General features: G+C 42.9%; 1 protein-coding gene across 9 annotated transcripts in view; it reads left to right on the top strand.

The window, feature by feature from the left end:
• The window catches only part of Ppp6r3 (protein phosphatase 6 regulatory subunit 3), a 112,611-nt gene that overhangs the window by 86,890 nt on the left and 13,080 nt on the right, over positions 1–12,641 (top strand). For 5 of the 9 annotated variants that reach the window (XM_029539329.1, XM_021218952.2, XM_029539323.1 and 2 more), the window contains 5 exons: positions 589–675; positions 4,746–4,843; positions 6,584–6,638; positions 7,440–7,570; positions 8,998–9,119. In XM_029539329.1, the coding sequence (XP_029395189.1) occupies positions 589–675; positions 4,746–4,843; positions 6,584–6,638; positions 7,440–7,570; positions 8,998–9,119 (493 nt within the window). The remainder of the gene's footprint in view (positions 1–588; positions 676–4,745; positions 4,844–6,583; positions 6,639–7,439; positions 7,571–8,997; positions 9,120–12,641) is intronic. The other 4 variants (XM_029539349.1, XM_029539351.1, XM_029539353.1 and 1 more) reach the window with 2 other exon arrangements.

Below are 12,641 nucleotides of genomic sequence, written 5' to 3'. Positions count from 1 at the left end.
TGGGACAGGGAGGGCAGATTTTCAGAGGGTCAGGGTCTTTTATTGATCAGGAAACTGTTGAATGAGCATTTGTGGCCAGTACCTTTCTTGGTATAGGCAGGAAAGTCAAGAAGGAAGTAAAATGCTTATCTATAAGGTTGACCTTCCTCGTGGCTCATGAGTGATTCCTAGAACAGTGTGTTGCCCACAAGCCTGATACATACCTGCTGTTTTTGTTTCATCTGCACTTCACTGTTACTTCTGCCTTCCCTCTTCAATGGAGGAACCTTTCTTCTTCCTCTGCAATTCCTGGAGATGCTATTCCTGAGGAGCGAAACCACCAGCCAGCTGAGTGGGTAGCCAGAGAGTGGACTCTAGATTGACTGGGTGTGCTTGAACACTTAACTATTTTTTCTGGGTTTGTTGTTGGTTTTTTTGTTTGTTTGTTTGTATTTTGGTTTTGTTTTTTGTTTTGTTTTGTTTTTTTTGTTTGTTTTTAGTATATTGAAACAAAAACTAAATGTGATAATTTTTTTTCCATAAAAATGCTGATGCAAATGTCCACCACTTTTCAATGTTAAATAGTTTTTTACATTTTTATGCATATAGGTTACAACCTGCCATATTCATTCATCCAGTGATGATGAAATTGACTTTAAAGACACGGGTTTCTCACAGGATTCCTCTTTGCAGCAAGTGAGTCACACCTAAAGCTTTGCTATTTGTTTTTATCTTAAATGCTTAGTTTAGCTGCTCTTTGGGATCAGCATCTGTCACTGTTAGAATGTGGTTTGGGTTTGCTACCAATTAGGCAAAATGATTGGAACAGAGAGGTCTGGGACCTTGCCAGGTAGGCTTATACTGTTGTGTTCTGGGGAACAGTGAGGAATGATGACATTAGTGAGCACTGCATTAATTAGGTAGTCAGCAGGTCACCTCACATGCTGACTGGGCAGTCCTTACTGGTAGTGCATTGTTACTTAGATTCCTGGCATAGACCTTGGTTAAGAGGGACAGAAATAAGAATGAAAACACTGGAGTGAATTTTGTGCAGTACTCTGGACCACATGGTGTATCTAGATAATCCTTTGTTGGTGCTCTTGAATTGTGTTGCATGGCATCTAAATGAAGTTTTAGCTGAAAGCATTCTTGCCATTCCTGCCCCCAAATTGACTCCATGTATTGACTGCATTTTTTATCTTTTTAACAAACAAAAAAAGATCAATATTAATACGTACTGATTTATCATTCTTTGGTCATTCTTGGAAAATTGACAGTTTAATTTATATTTCTACTGGAGGTTGAGTTGGAGAGTTCAGAATAGAAGCAGATGTCCCCTGTTCATTAGGGAAAGCTGTCCTCAGCTGTCTGGTCCAGGCATTGGTGTGAGTGACAGTGGGATTAAGGAAACTTTGCCACATTGTACTGGTGGTGCTTGGCTTCTTTCTGACTCTCGGTCGCACTTCTTAATGGGGTCAGTGTGGAGCTTCTGGTTTTCTTGTGTGGTTGTTTTTTGCTTGCAAGTTGCCTGCCCATCATTACTACTGAACAGTTGTTTTCTCTTGTGTTGTTGGCAATATTCTGTACTGTCACTTTTACACTGTAGAATATTCAGTCAGCTTGACCAGGCGTGAGCCCAAGTGCATTGCTGTAACCCTAGAACAAAGCTTAGTGAATCAAATGCTGTCAAGGTGGTTTTACCAGTTAAAATATAGTATTAAAATTGTACTAAGAAAAAAGATACCTGGGCCAATGAAGTGACTTGGTCATTGAGATGCTGCTGAGCCCACAGGTCTGACTTTGAGCCTAGAACCCACACATAGTGGAAAGAGAGAATTAAACTGACTTAAACACATACACAAAATCAATGTACTTTAGATAGATAGATAGATAGATAGATAGGATGCTTTTAACATCTTTCTGACCATGTTGGTAAGCTGTCACACATGCCTTCCTTCCACCCCTGTAAATCAAACTAAAGACTTTGTAGATGCTTAAACTTACAGCTACTGATGTAATCTAGAAGTTATTTTTAGGCATCTAGAAAGTGCATTGGCTTGCTTATTCCTGGTTCTAGGTACCTGGTTCTAGAGCCATGTCTGTTTGGGGTGCTTTCTCTCATATTCAATCCTGAGACAGCCCAGGCTTAGGAGCTTCATCCACCACATGTGACCTCCACGTGTGTGGAGTAATTACTAGTCACTCTTTTCTGGCTGACAGGCTTACAATAGCTCTTTCTTACATTGTTACACTGTGAACTAATTATGAACTGTTTTAAAATGAATCTGATCCAAAACATTTTCCTGGAGAAAGAGGGTGTAGGTTATGCTAACAGTTCTGTCCTGGTCTCCACTGTTAGCCCAGTGTCAGTTTGTAGATAGCAACTTGTTAAAGTTCTCTTTCCTACTCAGAGCCCAAGTGTGCAGAGTGAGGACAGTTATTAACATGGCAACCCTGTTGGGGATGTGGCCTGAGCAGTGAGCCAGTGCCATGCGACAGATGTGCCTTTGGCCATTATGTTCTGCTCTAGTACTTTCTGCTTTCCTAGCATCTCCTAGACTTGGGAAGGAATAAGCTGCTCTCTTTACTGAGTGGATGGTGCCAGAGTAAGATGACACCTCTAGCACCTCACATCACAGGCAGGCTTGGGACATGCCATTGGGTCAGGTTGAATTTAGAACTGTTTCTGTGCTAAGAGGGTGGCAGTGATATTAGAGCTTGCTGCTCACCCAAGCCAAGATGGCAGTACTGAACAGTGCTCCTTAATATTGCTACAGCCATGCGTGTGTCCTTCTAGGTTGAGACACACGATTTGGATAACACTTTGCTTTTAGAGTATGACAGCTCTTCATTTTGTGCATGCCGGCTTCCATACGTTAATAGAAAGCAGAGACACACAGGAAATTCATTGCTACTTTTATCTTCCCAGGCACTATGCCAGACTGAGAACTGATGAGGGCTCTCTGATCCCAGTTTCTATCAGTTGCTGTAGCTCTGTCTAGATGCATAGGGTTGATAAATAAAAGTGTATGTATGTATGTATGTATGTATACATTTGCATTATACTTGCTGGTTGTAAACTTCCGACAATGTTTTCTTCTTTTCATATCCAAAGAATTATATGTATTATAAACAGAATGAAAAGTTTGAGGAGCGCCTGTGTCTATAAAACAAAGCTTCTGGGAGGGAATTTCACCTTGCTCTGTGAGAGTTCTAGTCTAGATAAATCTACAGTCTGTCTGTGTTGATTGCTCAGCAGAATGACCCATGGGTCTTTTACACAGCCTGCTAATAAGCGATAAGGTTCTAGGTCAGAGGAACTGCTTTCAGTTTTGGATGGTGTGGCTGTGAAGGCTGCCTGCCGGTTTCCCATCCATTCGCCCAGAGTGCTCTTTCGCCTACAACTTTTGTCTTCCCTTCTGCTCTCACCAACCTCCCATGCCTGCTTCAGTTGTGCAGACCCTACCCACACTCACTGTCCTCACACATCCATGAACTCATGTCATCTCTGTGACTGAGTCTAATAGGAAGTGATGTCTTGCTTGAGAGCAGTGAGTTCTGTACTTAGCCACTCTAGTCAGGGTTGGTTGGGTTTTCCCTGTTATTGCTTTGTTTTGTTTTTACACCTAAGCAAATGTAATTTCCAAAGCCAAACATGAAGTTTATTTTTAAATTCATACAGTTGGGATTATCCATGCCATAATTCCCTGCTATGAGAGTTAGTGTGGTGAAGGTGCATGACAGAGGTGTTTCTGCAGTGCAGGGTTGGGGCTGTAGACTTTGCTGAGGTGGGGACCCAAGAAGTCACCTGACTCCATTACATCCTCCTCCTTTGCAGACAGTGGCCTCCAAAGCCACCATTAGTAAGTGCTGTTCCTAGGGTCCCACTGCTGTCTCTGTCCTTGGCCACATGTAATGCTCACAGTGTGGTCCTATGCTCTATATTCATTGTCTGGGTGAGAGTGAAGAGGTGAGGTGGCACTTGATGTCTTTGTAGCGAGGGCATGTTTCCTGATGCCGTAAGTAGACTGTCGGCAGTTGAATGAGTCCCATATAACATTCCCCTGTTTTCCAACTGGGAAGTCTCACCCAAGACTGATGAAAATAGAATTGGCCTCTCTGTAGACCTTCCAGTGTTCCAGGCTTTTCTGAGTGATTTCTGAGGAGGTTAAAGCTTCCTGCTCTATCTCTCAGGTAGGTTGTGCAGAAGTCTCTGAGACGGTTCTCAGCCTCCAAGACTTAGGCCAGCATTTCATTTGTAGGATCATGATTATGTCCATTAGTCTTTCTTTGATGCTACTTTTGCTATGGTGGATGGGCATGGGGAAATGGTGGGGGATAAGGGGAGGGTGGGAAGTTGGGGGTGGTTAGCACATATTATATTTTGGGATACTGTTGGTTGTGTCTGGAGATGGTGATACTTCTGATAATTTCAGACTTACATGTCTCTTACCTCTTCACACTAAGGCTAACCCAGTTCTCTGTCCAAAGACTACAGCAGTCGTCACTCTTACAGTATGATCTCTTGAATATTTCTTAATGACGTATATTGGAGCAGTTTGTGTATCACATTTCAAAAATTCCCCCCTTTGGGGTAAAACGTGTCTGAAATTATTTGATTTTCTTCTTTTAAAGAAAAACACACCAACTTTTAAAGCTCCATGGCTGTGTGAGTTAAAGTGGTTTTCTGGAACACAAATGGGCAAATAGTGTATAGAATGTCATTAGAATCATGATGTCACTGTCACTGGTCCTGGGGTTGCCAGGCCTTTTCTGATTATCAGATGCAACAAATGACGTCCAATTTTATTGACCAGTTTGGCTTCAACGATGAGAAGTTTGCAGACCAAGACGACATTGGCAAGTGAGTATATTTTAATATTTCCTCAATGACTTCCACCACACACTTTGTAGTTATATTTGTGGTTCTCCTGTCTGCATGGATTTTGTAACTTCTTTGAATTCTAGGTCCGACTTTCATTTTCTTGGTGATTAATACAAAACTAAGAGCCAAGGGACCCTGGGGGTTGGACAGGGCACTGGAACCTTTCCTAGGGACTTGTGTTTATTAAGTGATCTTTGTTTTTGAGATTAGTCTCACTGTGTTATCCCTTACTGATGTTGGTTCTGTGAGCTCAAGCATCCTCTTGTCTTAGCTTGCTAAGGATATGGTAGGATAGATGCCTGCCATTGCCTCCAGCTTACCTTTTTTACAAAAACCCCAGCTACCATTCTGCTCTTCTCTGTATACCATTACTGCAAGTGATTCTGTAATTCCTCCCATGTTTGCTCCCTGGTCAAGGTGTCACTGACTGTCCAGCACATTGTTTAGTACTGCATTCTTGCCAGGTGATCAGGGCAGCAGGACCTACCAACCAACCTTGCTTATATGTGCTCTCTGCTCTGGGGAAGTCCCTATAAGGAAGGAGGTTTGGGTTATTTTGCAAAAGCCAAGCACTCTAACCATTGCTCTGCAGTTGGGGTCAGAGACAGAGAGGGAATTAGAAACTGGCAGAGCAGAAAAAGGGGATGTGCAGATGACTGGCAGAATGGAGGACCAGCATCTTGCATCCTGCCTGGGAATGAGAACACGCCACTCAATATGAGGATTGTTGGTTATTAAGAACAGAGGTGAAGGGAAATTTTAAGCCACTATGATTATATCTCAGGTAGTGACTCTCACTGAGTCCACTGTGGCACCATAGCATTAGTTTGCAGCAGGTGCTGGACTTGAGCTAGTGTAGGGTGTTTTATTACACATGGAGTTTGGACTCTGGGAAGCTCAAATCTTTTCATAGCACATTGCACGAACATGCTCTGGAGCAGAGGCTGTACTGTAAACAGCATGTACTAAGACACCCAGCTACCCCCATCATTGGCTTATTTCTATCCAGAAAGACAAAACACTATACAAAGCATTTATCTGTTTACTATGTGAACAATCCACATAGGATCAGAACACACACACACACACACACACACACACACACACACACACATCCTCACCCTGTCCCTACCCCATCTCCTCTTGATATCTTGGATTTTCCCCATCTGGACTCTAGTTTTACGTAAAGTTCAGAATTAACATTCTCTTTTAGAACAAATGCTTAGCCTGATAACTGGTTAGAACACAGCTTTGACAATTAATGACATTGTCCCACCATTTATAATTATGTAGCTCATCATGGCTGCTTTTACCCATCCTTGTCATGCTTTCAAGGAGGCAGAATGGCAGGATTGACTGTGTGTTTCATGTATGAATTGGTCCCAGTACCTAACAATGCTTTTGTGCTTTTTCATGATTGTTTGGAAGCTTTTTTTCTTGGTTTTGTTGATGTGATCCTTGCAACCATAATTAGCACAGAAGTTAGAAATGTGTTGTTGAAAGGCTGTCATGGCCTCAAAGCATCATCTCAACAGCTCCCATCTCAGCTCTCCCCTGTATCCACTCTTTAGTACCAGGGAGGGCACCATTGAGTACAGGTGTGTTTGTGCATTACTCATGGAGAGTGCATTGATAATAGAAATACATGAAATTTTGGGATTTCAGAGCACTGTTTATAGTCACCTATGGATGACAACAATTCTTATGTTTTCTTTACAGTGTTTCTTTTGATCGGGTGTCAGATATCAACTTTACTCTCAATACAAATGAAAGTGTAAGTATAAACGCTTTCTGTTGTGATGTGCCACTGGAGAAGTGGAGAATTGTCTTGAGTTTTGCTGGAGGCTGCAAAAGTTGTCCTGAACTGTAGGCTCTTTTGCCCTCTGGGATCCCACATCCCAGTTATTCTAATGAGTTTCACTTGGCTCGTGATGTCTGCCTGGACCTGCAAATAGGAGTTTTTGCAACCTTAGCTAATAGGACCCTGTCTCTATGATTGTACCATAGACATTTGGCCTTGGTTTCTTGTCTCTGTTGCATGAAAAGAACATAAGTTGGATCATTATCAAACTCTCTGCCAGGCTTCTCTTATAAACAAGACATTTGTGGAATTTTAATGTGGCTGTCCTGATTTTAGGTTGAATATCATGAGAATCTGCTTTTACTAGCTGTTGGTGAGGTAGACTAACTCCTCAGGTTATAGTAGCTCCTTATGGCTTCCTGGGCTGGTAACAGCAGACAGGACCCATGTCATTTCCTTGTTGGTCATATTAAAGACTTATCTTTGATCAAAGAGGAAGCTCAGAATGAAATGGGCAGTCCTGTGAGGAGCAAGTGAGCTCATATTTAGGCCTTTTTCATGCTAACTTAAAAATCCAGTCTTTCTTAGGAATTTTTTGTTACTTACATAGAAGCTAACATTTTATTTTTATGTTTATGCTTTATTTGGGCATATGTGATAGGTACCATTTTTTGAAAAGCAAATGTAAAAACACAATTTTCATTGGTAATTTGGGAGAGAAAACAGCTCTGACTTCAGTTGTGTTTTTCTCTTTTCCTTACTTTTTTGCTGTAGGGAAATATTGCCCTGTTTGAAGCATGTTGTAAAGAACGGATACAGCAGTTTGATGATGGCGGCTCTGATGAAGAGGATATCTGGGAGGAGAAGCACATTGCATTTACTCCTGAATCCCAGAGGAGGTCCAGGTGAGCCATGGCTTGTCATGCCAAGTGATTTTCATGAGACTTGCACATGGCACCACCATTGTAGGCTGAACCCGAGGCCAGTGCTTTATTCTAACAGGAGGAATGCTCTTAAGAATGGATGGAGAGGTGGCTCAGCAGTTAGGAACACTGACTGTACTTCCAGAGGACCTGGGTTCAATTCCCAGCACCCACATAGTAGCTCTCAAACTGTCTATAACTCCAGTTTCAAGGGAATCTTACATCCTCACACAGACAGACATACAGGCAAAACAATGAACATAGAACAAAATAAATAAGTATTTAAAAAAATAAATGGAGGCAGAGGCAGGCGGATTTCTGAGTTTGAGGACAGCCTGGTCTACAGAGTGAGTTCCAGGGCTACACAGAGAAACTCTGTCTCGAAAAAAAAACAAAACAAAAGAAAAAAAAATGGATGGATGGATGGATGGAGGACTGGAGATATGAACCAGCATTACGAACACTTGCTGTTTATTCAGAAGACCTGAGTTGGATTCCCAGTACCACGTGACAGCTCATAGCCATAGCAACTTCAATTCTGAGGGATCCATTGCTCTCTTCTGGCCTTTATTGGTACCAGGCACAGAAATGGTGCAAGCAAAACACCCACATACATTAAATAAACAAGTAAAAAATAATAGAAGGGAGGATATGTTCTGGTCCCCTCTGTCGTTTTAGCAGCATGACTCTATACAAGAGCCATGGAAGATGATCCCATGCTCTTTTTTTTTTCTCCTTTTCTTTTAACTTGGTTTTCCTCTGCAAGTAACTTAATGAAAATATATTTATTTAGGTTAAACATGTATGTGCTTGCACATGTGTGCAAGTCAGAGGCATCTTGGGGTGATCCGTTTGTTTGTTTGTTTGTTTGTTTGTTTGTTTGTTTGTTTTTGGTTACGGGTCCTGGGGGTCAAACTTAGCTTGTCAGGCTTGACAGGAAGCACATTTACCCACAGAACCATCTCTGTCCTGCAAGTAGTGTCTAGTCAGTCAGCAACATCCTCCAGTTCAGAAAAACTTTGTTCAAACCAGAAGCCATATCAGGAGTTTGTACATAGACAATGGAAGTCAACATCCTGATCTCTGGTGTATATAGGATGATGAGAAGGAAAGATTTGGGCCAGGCAGTAGTTGAGCATACCTTTAATCCCAGGCGGGCAGATCTTTTGGGTTCAAAGACAGCTAAGACTACATAGAGAAGTCCTGTCTTGAAAAAAGAACAAAAGAAGGGTCTAGAAAGATTCTTAGCATCTTGGCACATATCAAACCTTCCTCTATGAAGCAGTCATAGGCGAACATGGTCCAATTGAAGATCAGTGTGCTTTTACACTGTAGGAGATCTTTAAAGTTTTCTGGACACGACTGGTCTCTGATGAAACAGCCTTAAATATTGCAGTGTTGTTTTATAGCTCTGGCAGTACGGACAGTGAAGAAAGTACAGACTCTGAAGAAGAAGATGGGGCCAAACAAGACCTGTTTGAGACTAGCAGTGCAAACACAGAGGACAAAATGGAGGTGGATCTGAATGAGCGTGAGTCACCCTGTCCTTATGTGTTAGTTCTACTGCTTGAAATTGCCTGTTCCTGAAACTTGTGAAAAGAGTGGCCTGTGGCATCTGAGATGGCCTCTGAGGCACAGTTGACCTAAAAGCACTGTTGCCACACCATGTGACTTCCTTGTAGGTTTACATTTCCAAAATATCATGTATGGAGGGATAAATTGAATATACTTTGATGATTGGCGTGATTATTGTCTTTACAAGTCTAGCTGGAAGCATGGGGCCCATACTTTCCTCCAGTTCCAGGAGCTGACCCTGTAACAGTGGAAAAGCCACAGAATGGGGCAGGAGGAGTGGTCAGTGATGATAACACTGCCATTCCCAAAGTCCTGAGTCCAGGCAGGTCAGTCAACTGCCTCCAGCTCTTCTGACTGCATGGGCACCTGCATACACAGACACATGCATATACATAAAAAGTATATATTTTCAAAAAGAGAGAACACAGGCCACAGAAATGAGGAAATAATTGTGTATTATGGTGTCCTGATTGGAATGCACTAGAAGAATCAAATTAGGCTCAGACAATTTTAAACATTTCTTTACAGTTTATTTGTGAAACTCCAAACCTTAGGCTTGTTCAGCTGGTCCACATTTGTGCCCTCCTGCTTATTAACTAGAAGGCTGGAATTATTTGCTGCCTTTTAAAATGGTACTAACTTTAAAAAAAAAAAACCTTGGAGGGAGGGAGTTGCTCATATGAAAGCCATGTGGTGTGATTGAAGACTTTCCCAAGCCTAACCCTGTTGCTGTGGTGGCCTGTATGTCCTTGGTTCTTGTGAAGCCTCACAGCCAGACATGGATTTCCATACAGTTCCAGTTCTCCTCATTCTCTAGTCGGAAAGGTCTGTGTCATCAGGCACAGGGCCTAGACTTCCCTGCCTTTGGGTTCAGGTCCACATGTTTATATGCCAGACAGTAGGCCTATAATGGTGAATTGCCACAGTCTCTACCCTCTGCTTAGTGCCTCCTGGAAGTAGTAAGCACTCCTGAGCAGGTGCGGAGAGAGCTGCATCTGGCAGATTTCCTGAGGGTGTGCTGCCTCACTGCCACTGCCAAGGCCACTCGAAAAGGAAATAGCCAGCAAGAAGGCAGGCAGGGTCCCACAGGCTGGTTAGTGTGGCTTGGAACAGGGTAGGGTGATGAGGCCATATCAGGAATTGGCTTAACATTTTGTTTTTAGTTACATTTATGTGTATATTATTTGTGGGTCTGTACACATAAGTCAGAGTCCAGAGGTACGGCCTCTCTTGAAGATCCTGTAGCTTGGCCGGAATTACAGGTGGTTATGAGCCAGCAACCTGTGTGGGTGCTAGGGACTGAACTTATGTCTTCCAGTAGTTTGTGCTCTTAACCACTGAGCCATTCTCCAACCCCCAAGAATTGCTTTTGGAAGGTTGTAGGGAACTGCTGAGCACTTTGCAGACAGAACTCAAAGCAGCAGTGAAAGAACTGAACTGGTCCTAGGGAGTCAGGAGGAGGAGAGAGCTCTGGCCTCAGCAAGGATGCTTTCTCATGGGCTCTGCTCCTGGCACTTCACACATTCACTCTGCTGTGCAATAGCTCCACTAGAGCTTTCTTACCTGTCCCACCAAGCAGCCCTTACTGCCCTCGATCTCAGTGCTGCTGATGTTTGGCTCTGGCTGGTCTAGTTGTCTCAGACATTCAAAGTCATTACAGCTGTGTCATTTGGGACTGGTATTCCACTTGACAATGTCATTAAGTTCATTCCCTGATACAGTTGGTACAGGATTACTACTACTACTACTACTACTACTACTACTACTACATTATTATTAGTGTCATCATCATCATCTTTAATCTTTTTTTCTTACAGTCCAGTAGTTATCCCCATCTCATTCTACCTTTTGACAGTTCTTTATCCTTTTCCTCCTCCCCAGTCTCCAAAAAGATCTCCCCACCCAAGGGAGGGATCTGGGTGTGATATGGGATGGGGAGGGGAAAAGGGAAACATGATCAGATATGGGGATGGGGGACAGAAGTGAAGCCCTGGGGCCAGCAGAATGAATGGAAATATGCAACCTCAGAAGGTGGGGGACCCTCTAGAATGTACTAGAGACCTGGGAGGTGAGAGACTCTCAGGACTCAAAGGGAGGGACCTTACATGAAATGTCCAACAGTGGGGAGAGGAAACTAGTAGAGTTCACCTCCAGTAGAGAGGACATCAAGTGGAGGGATGGGGTTGTCATCCTACAGTCAAAAACACTGACCCAGAATTGTTCTGTCTAAAAGAACTTCAGGGACAAAAATGGAGAGGAGACTGAGGGAAAGGAGATCCAGTGACCTGCCCAACTTAGGATCCATCTTAGTGGAGGCTCCAAGGTCTGGCACTATTACTGATGGTATGATGTGCTTACAGCCTAGCATGGCTGTCCTCCAAGAGGCCCAACAATGAGCTGACTGAGGCAGCAGATACTTATACCCAACCAATGAACTGAAGGCAGGGATTTCCTATGGTTGAATTAGGGAAAGCCTGGAAGAAATTGAGGAGGGCAACCCCACAGGAATTTTTCTTTTTTTTCTTTTTTTTTTTAAGATTATTTATTTATTACATGTAAGTACACTGTAGCTGTCTTCAGATGCTCCAGAAGAGGGCGTCAGATCTTGTTACAGATGGTTGTGAGCCACCATGTGGTTGCTGGGATTTGAACTCTGGACCTTTGGAAGAACAGTCGGGTGCTCTTACCCACTGAGCCATCTCACCAGCCCAGGAATTTTTCTTTTAAAGCTAAAGAATTTTCAGAATTTCTGGGCATTGTGACACATGCCTATAATCTCACCACTTGGGAGGTGCAAGGGAATCAGGAGTTTAGGGTCATTCTCACCTACCCAGCAAATTTGAGGCCAGCCTAAGCTGTAGATCTTGTCTCAGAAAGCCAAAGAGAAACTAGGAAAAGAAAAAGGAGTGTTAAAGGGTAGGGTGGGAGAAGGATGGACAGATGGATTCTGGAAGAAATGAGCTGGTAATGACTTAACCATGTCTCTGCTGTATGTTGAGGGGAATGTCTGGGTGATATTTGTGTTTACTTCAGCACCACAGGTCAGCAGCTCTGAGGGGCTGCACCCTAACACGTGCCACATGCATGTGCATGCATATGAGCACACACTTCACCTCTGTCCCTGAAGTCCTCCTAGGTTCTTTGTAGAGTTTTGAGCAATTTCTGCTATTAGACCTGGCATGTTAACTCTGGGAAGTACTGTCACACATCCTTAGAGTACAGAGTTCCTTCTCTGTAGTCTGAACTATGCATTAAAGCTCTCACACAACAGACTGGTCCCAGAACTTTGCATATGGTAAGCAGAAAAAATAACTGTTGAATAGAATTTTTGTATGTACTTTGAATAATATTTCTATTGGGAAATATTCCTAGGAATTGAGTTTCTAGACGAAAAGCCACAAGTGCTCCTTCCACTCCAGTGATTGTGCCAGTCCCACCCCTAGTGCCACCATGTTAACTTTTCTCTCATGGCAACTAC

The sequence above is a fragment of the Mus pahari genome, chromosome 1 (genome assembly GCF_900095145.1).
Source record: "Mus pahari chromosome 1, PAHARI_EIJ_v1.1, whole genome shotgun sequence".
NCBI classification, from domain to species: Eukaryota; Metazoa; Chordata; class Mammalia; order Rodentia; family Muridae; genus Mus; species Mus pahari.
The sequence above is the reverse complement of the archived record's forward strand: the minus strand, read 5'-3'. Positions and strand labels throughout refer to the sequence as shown.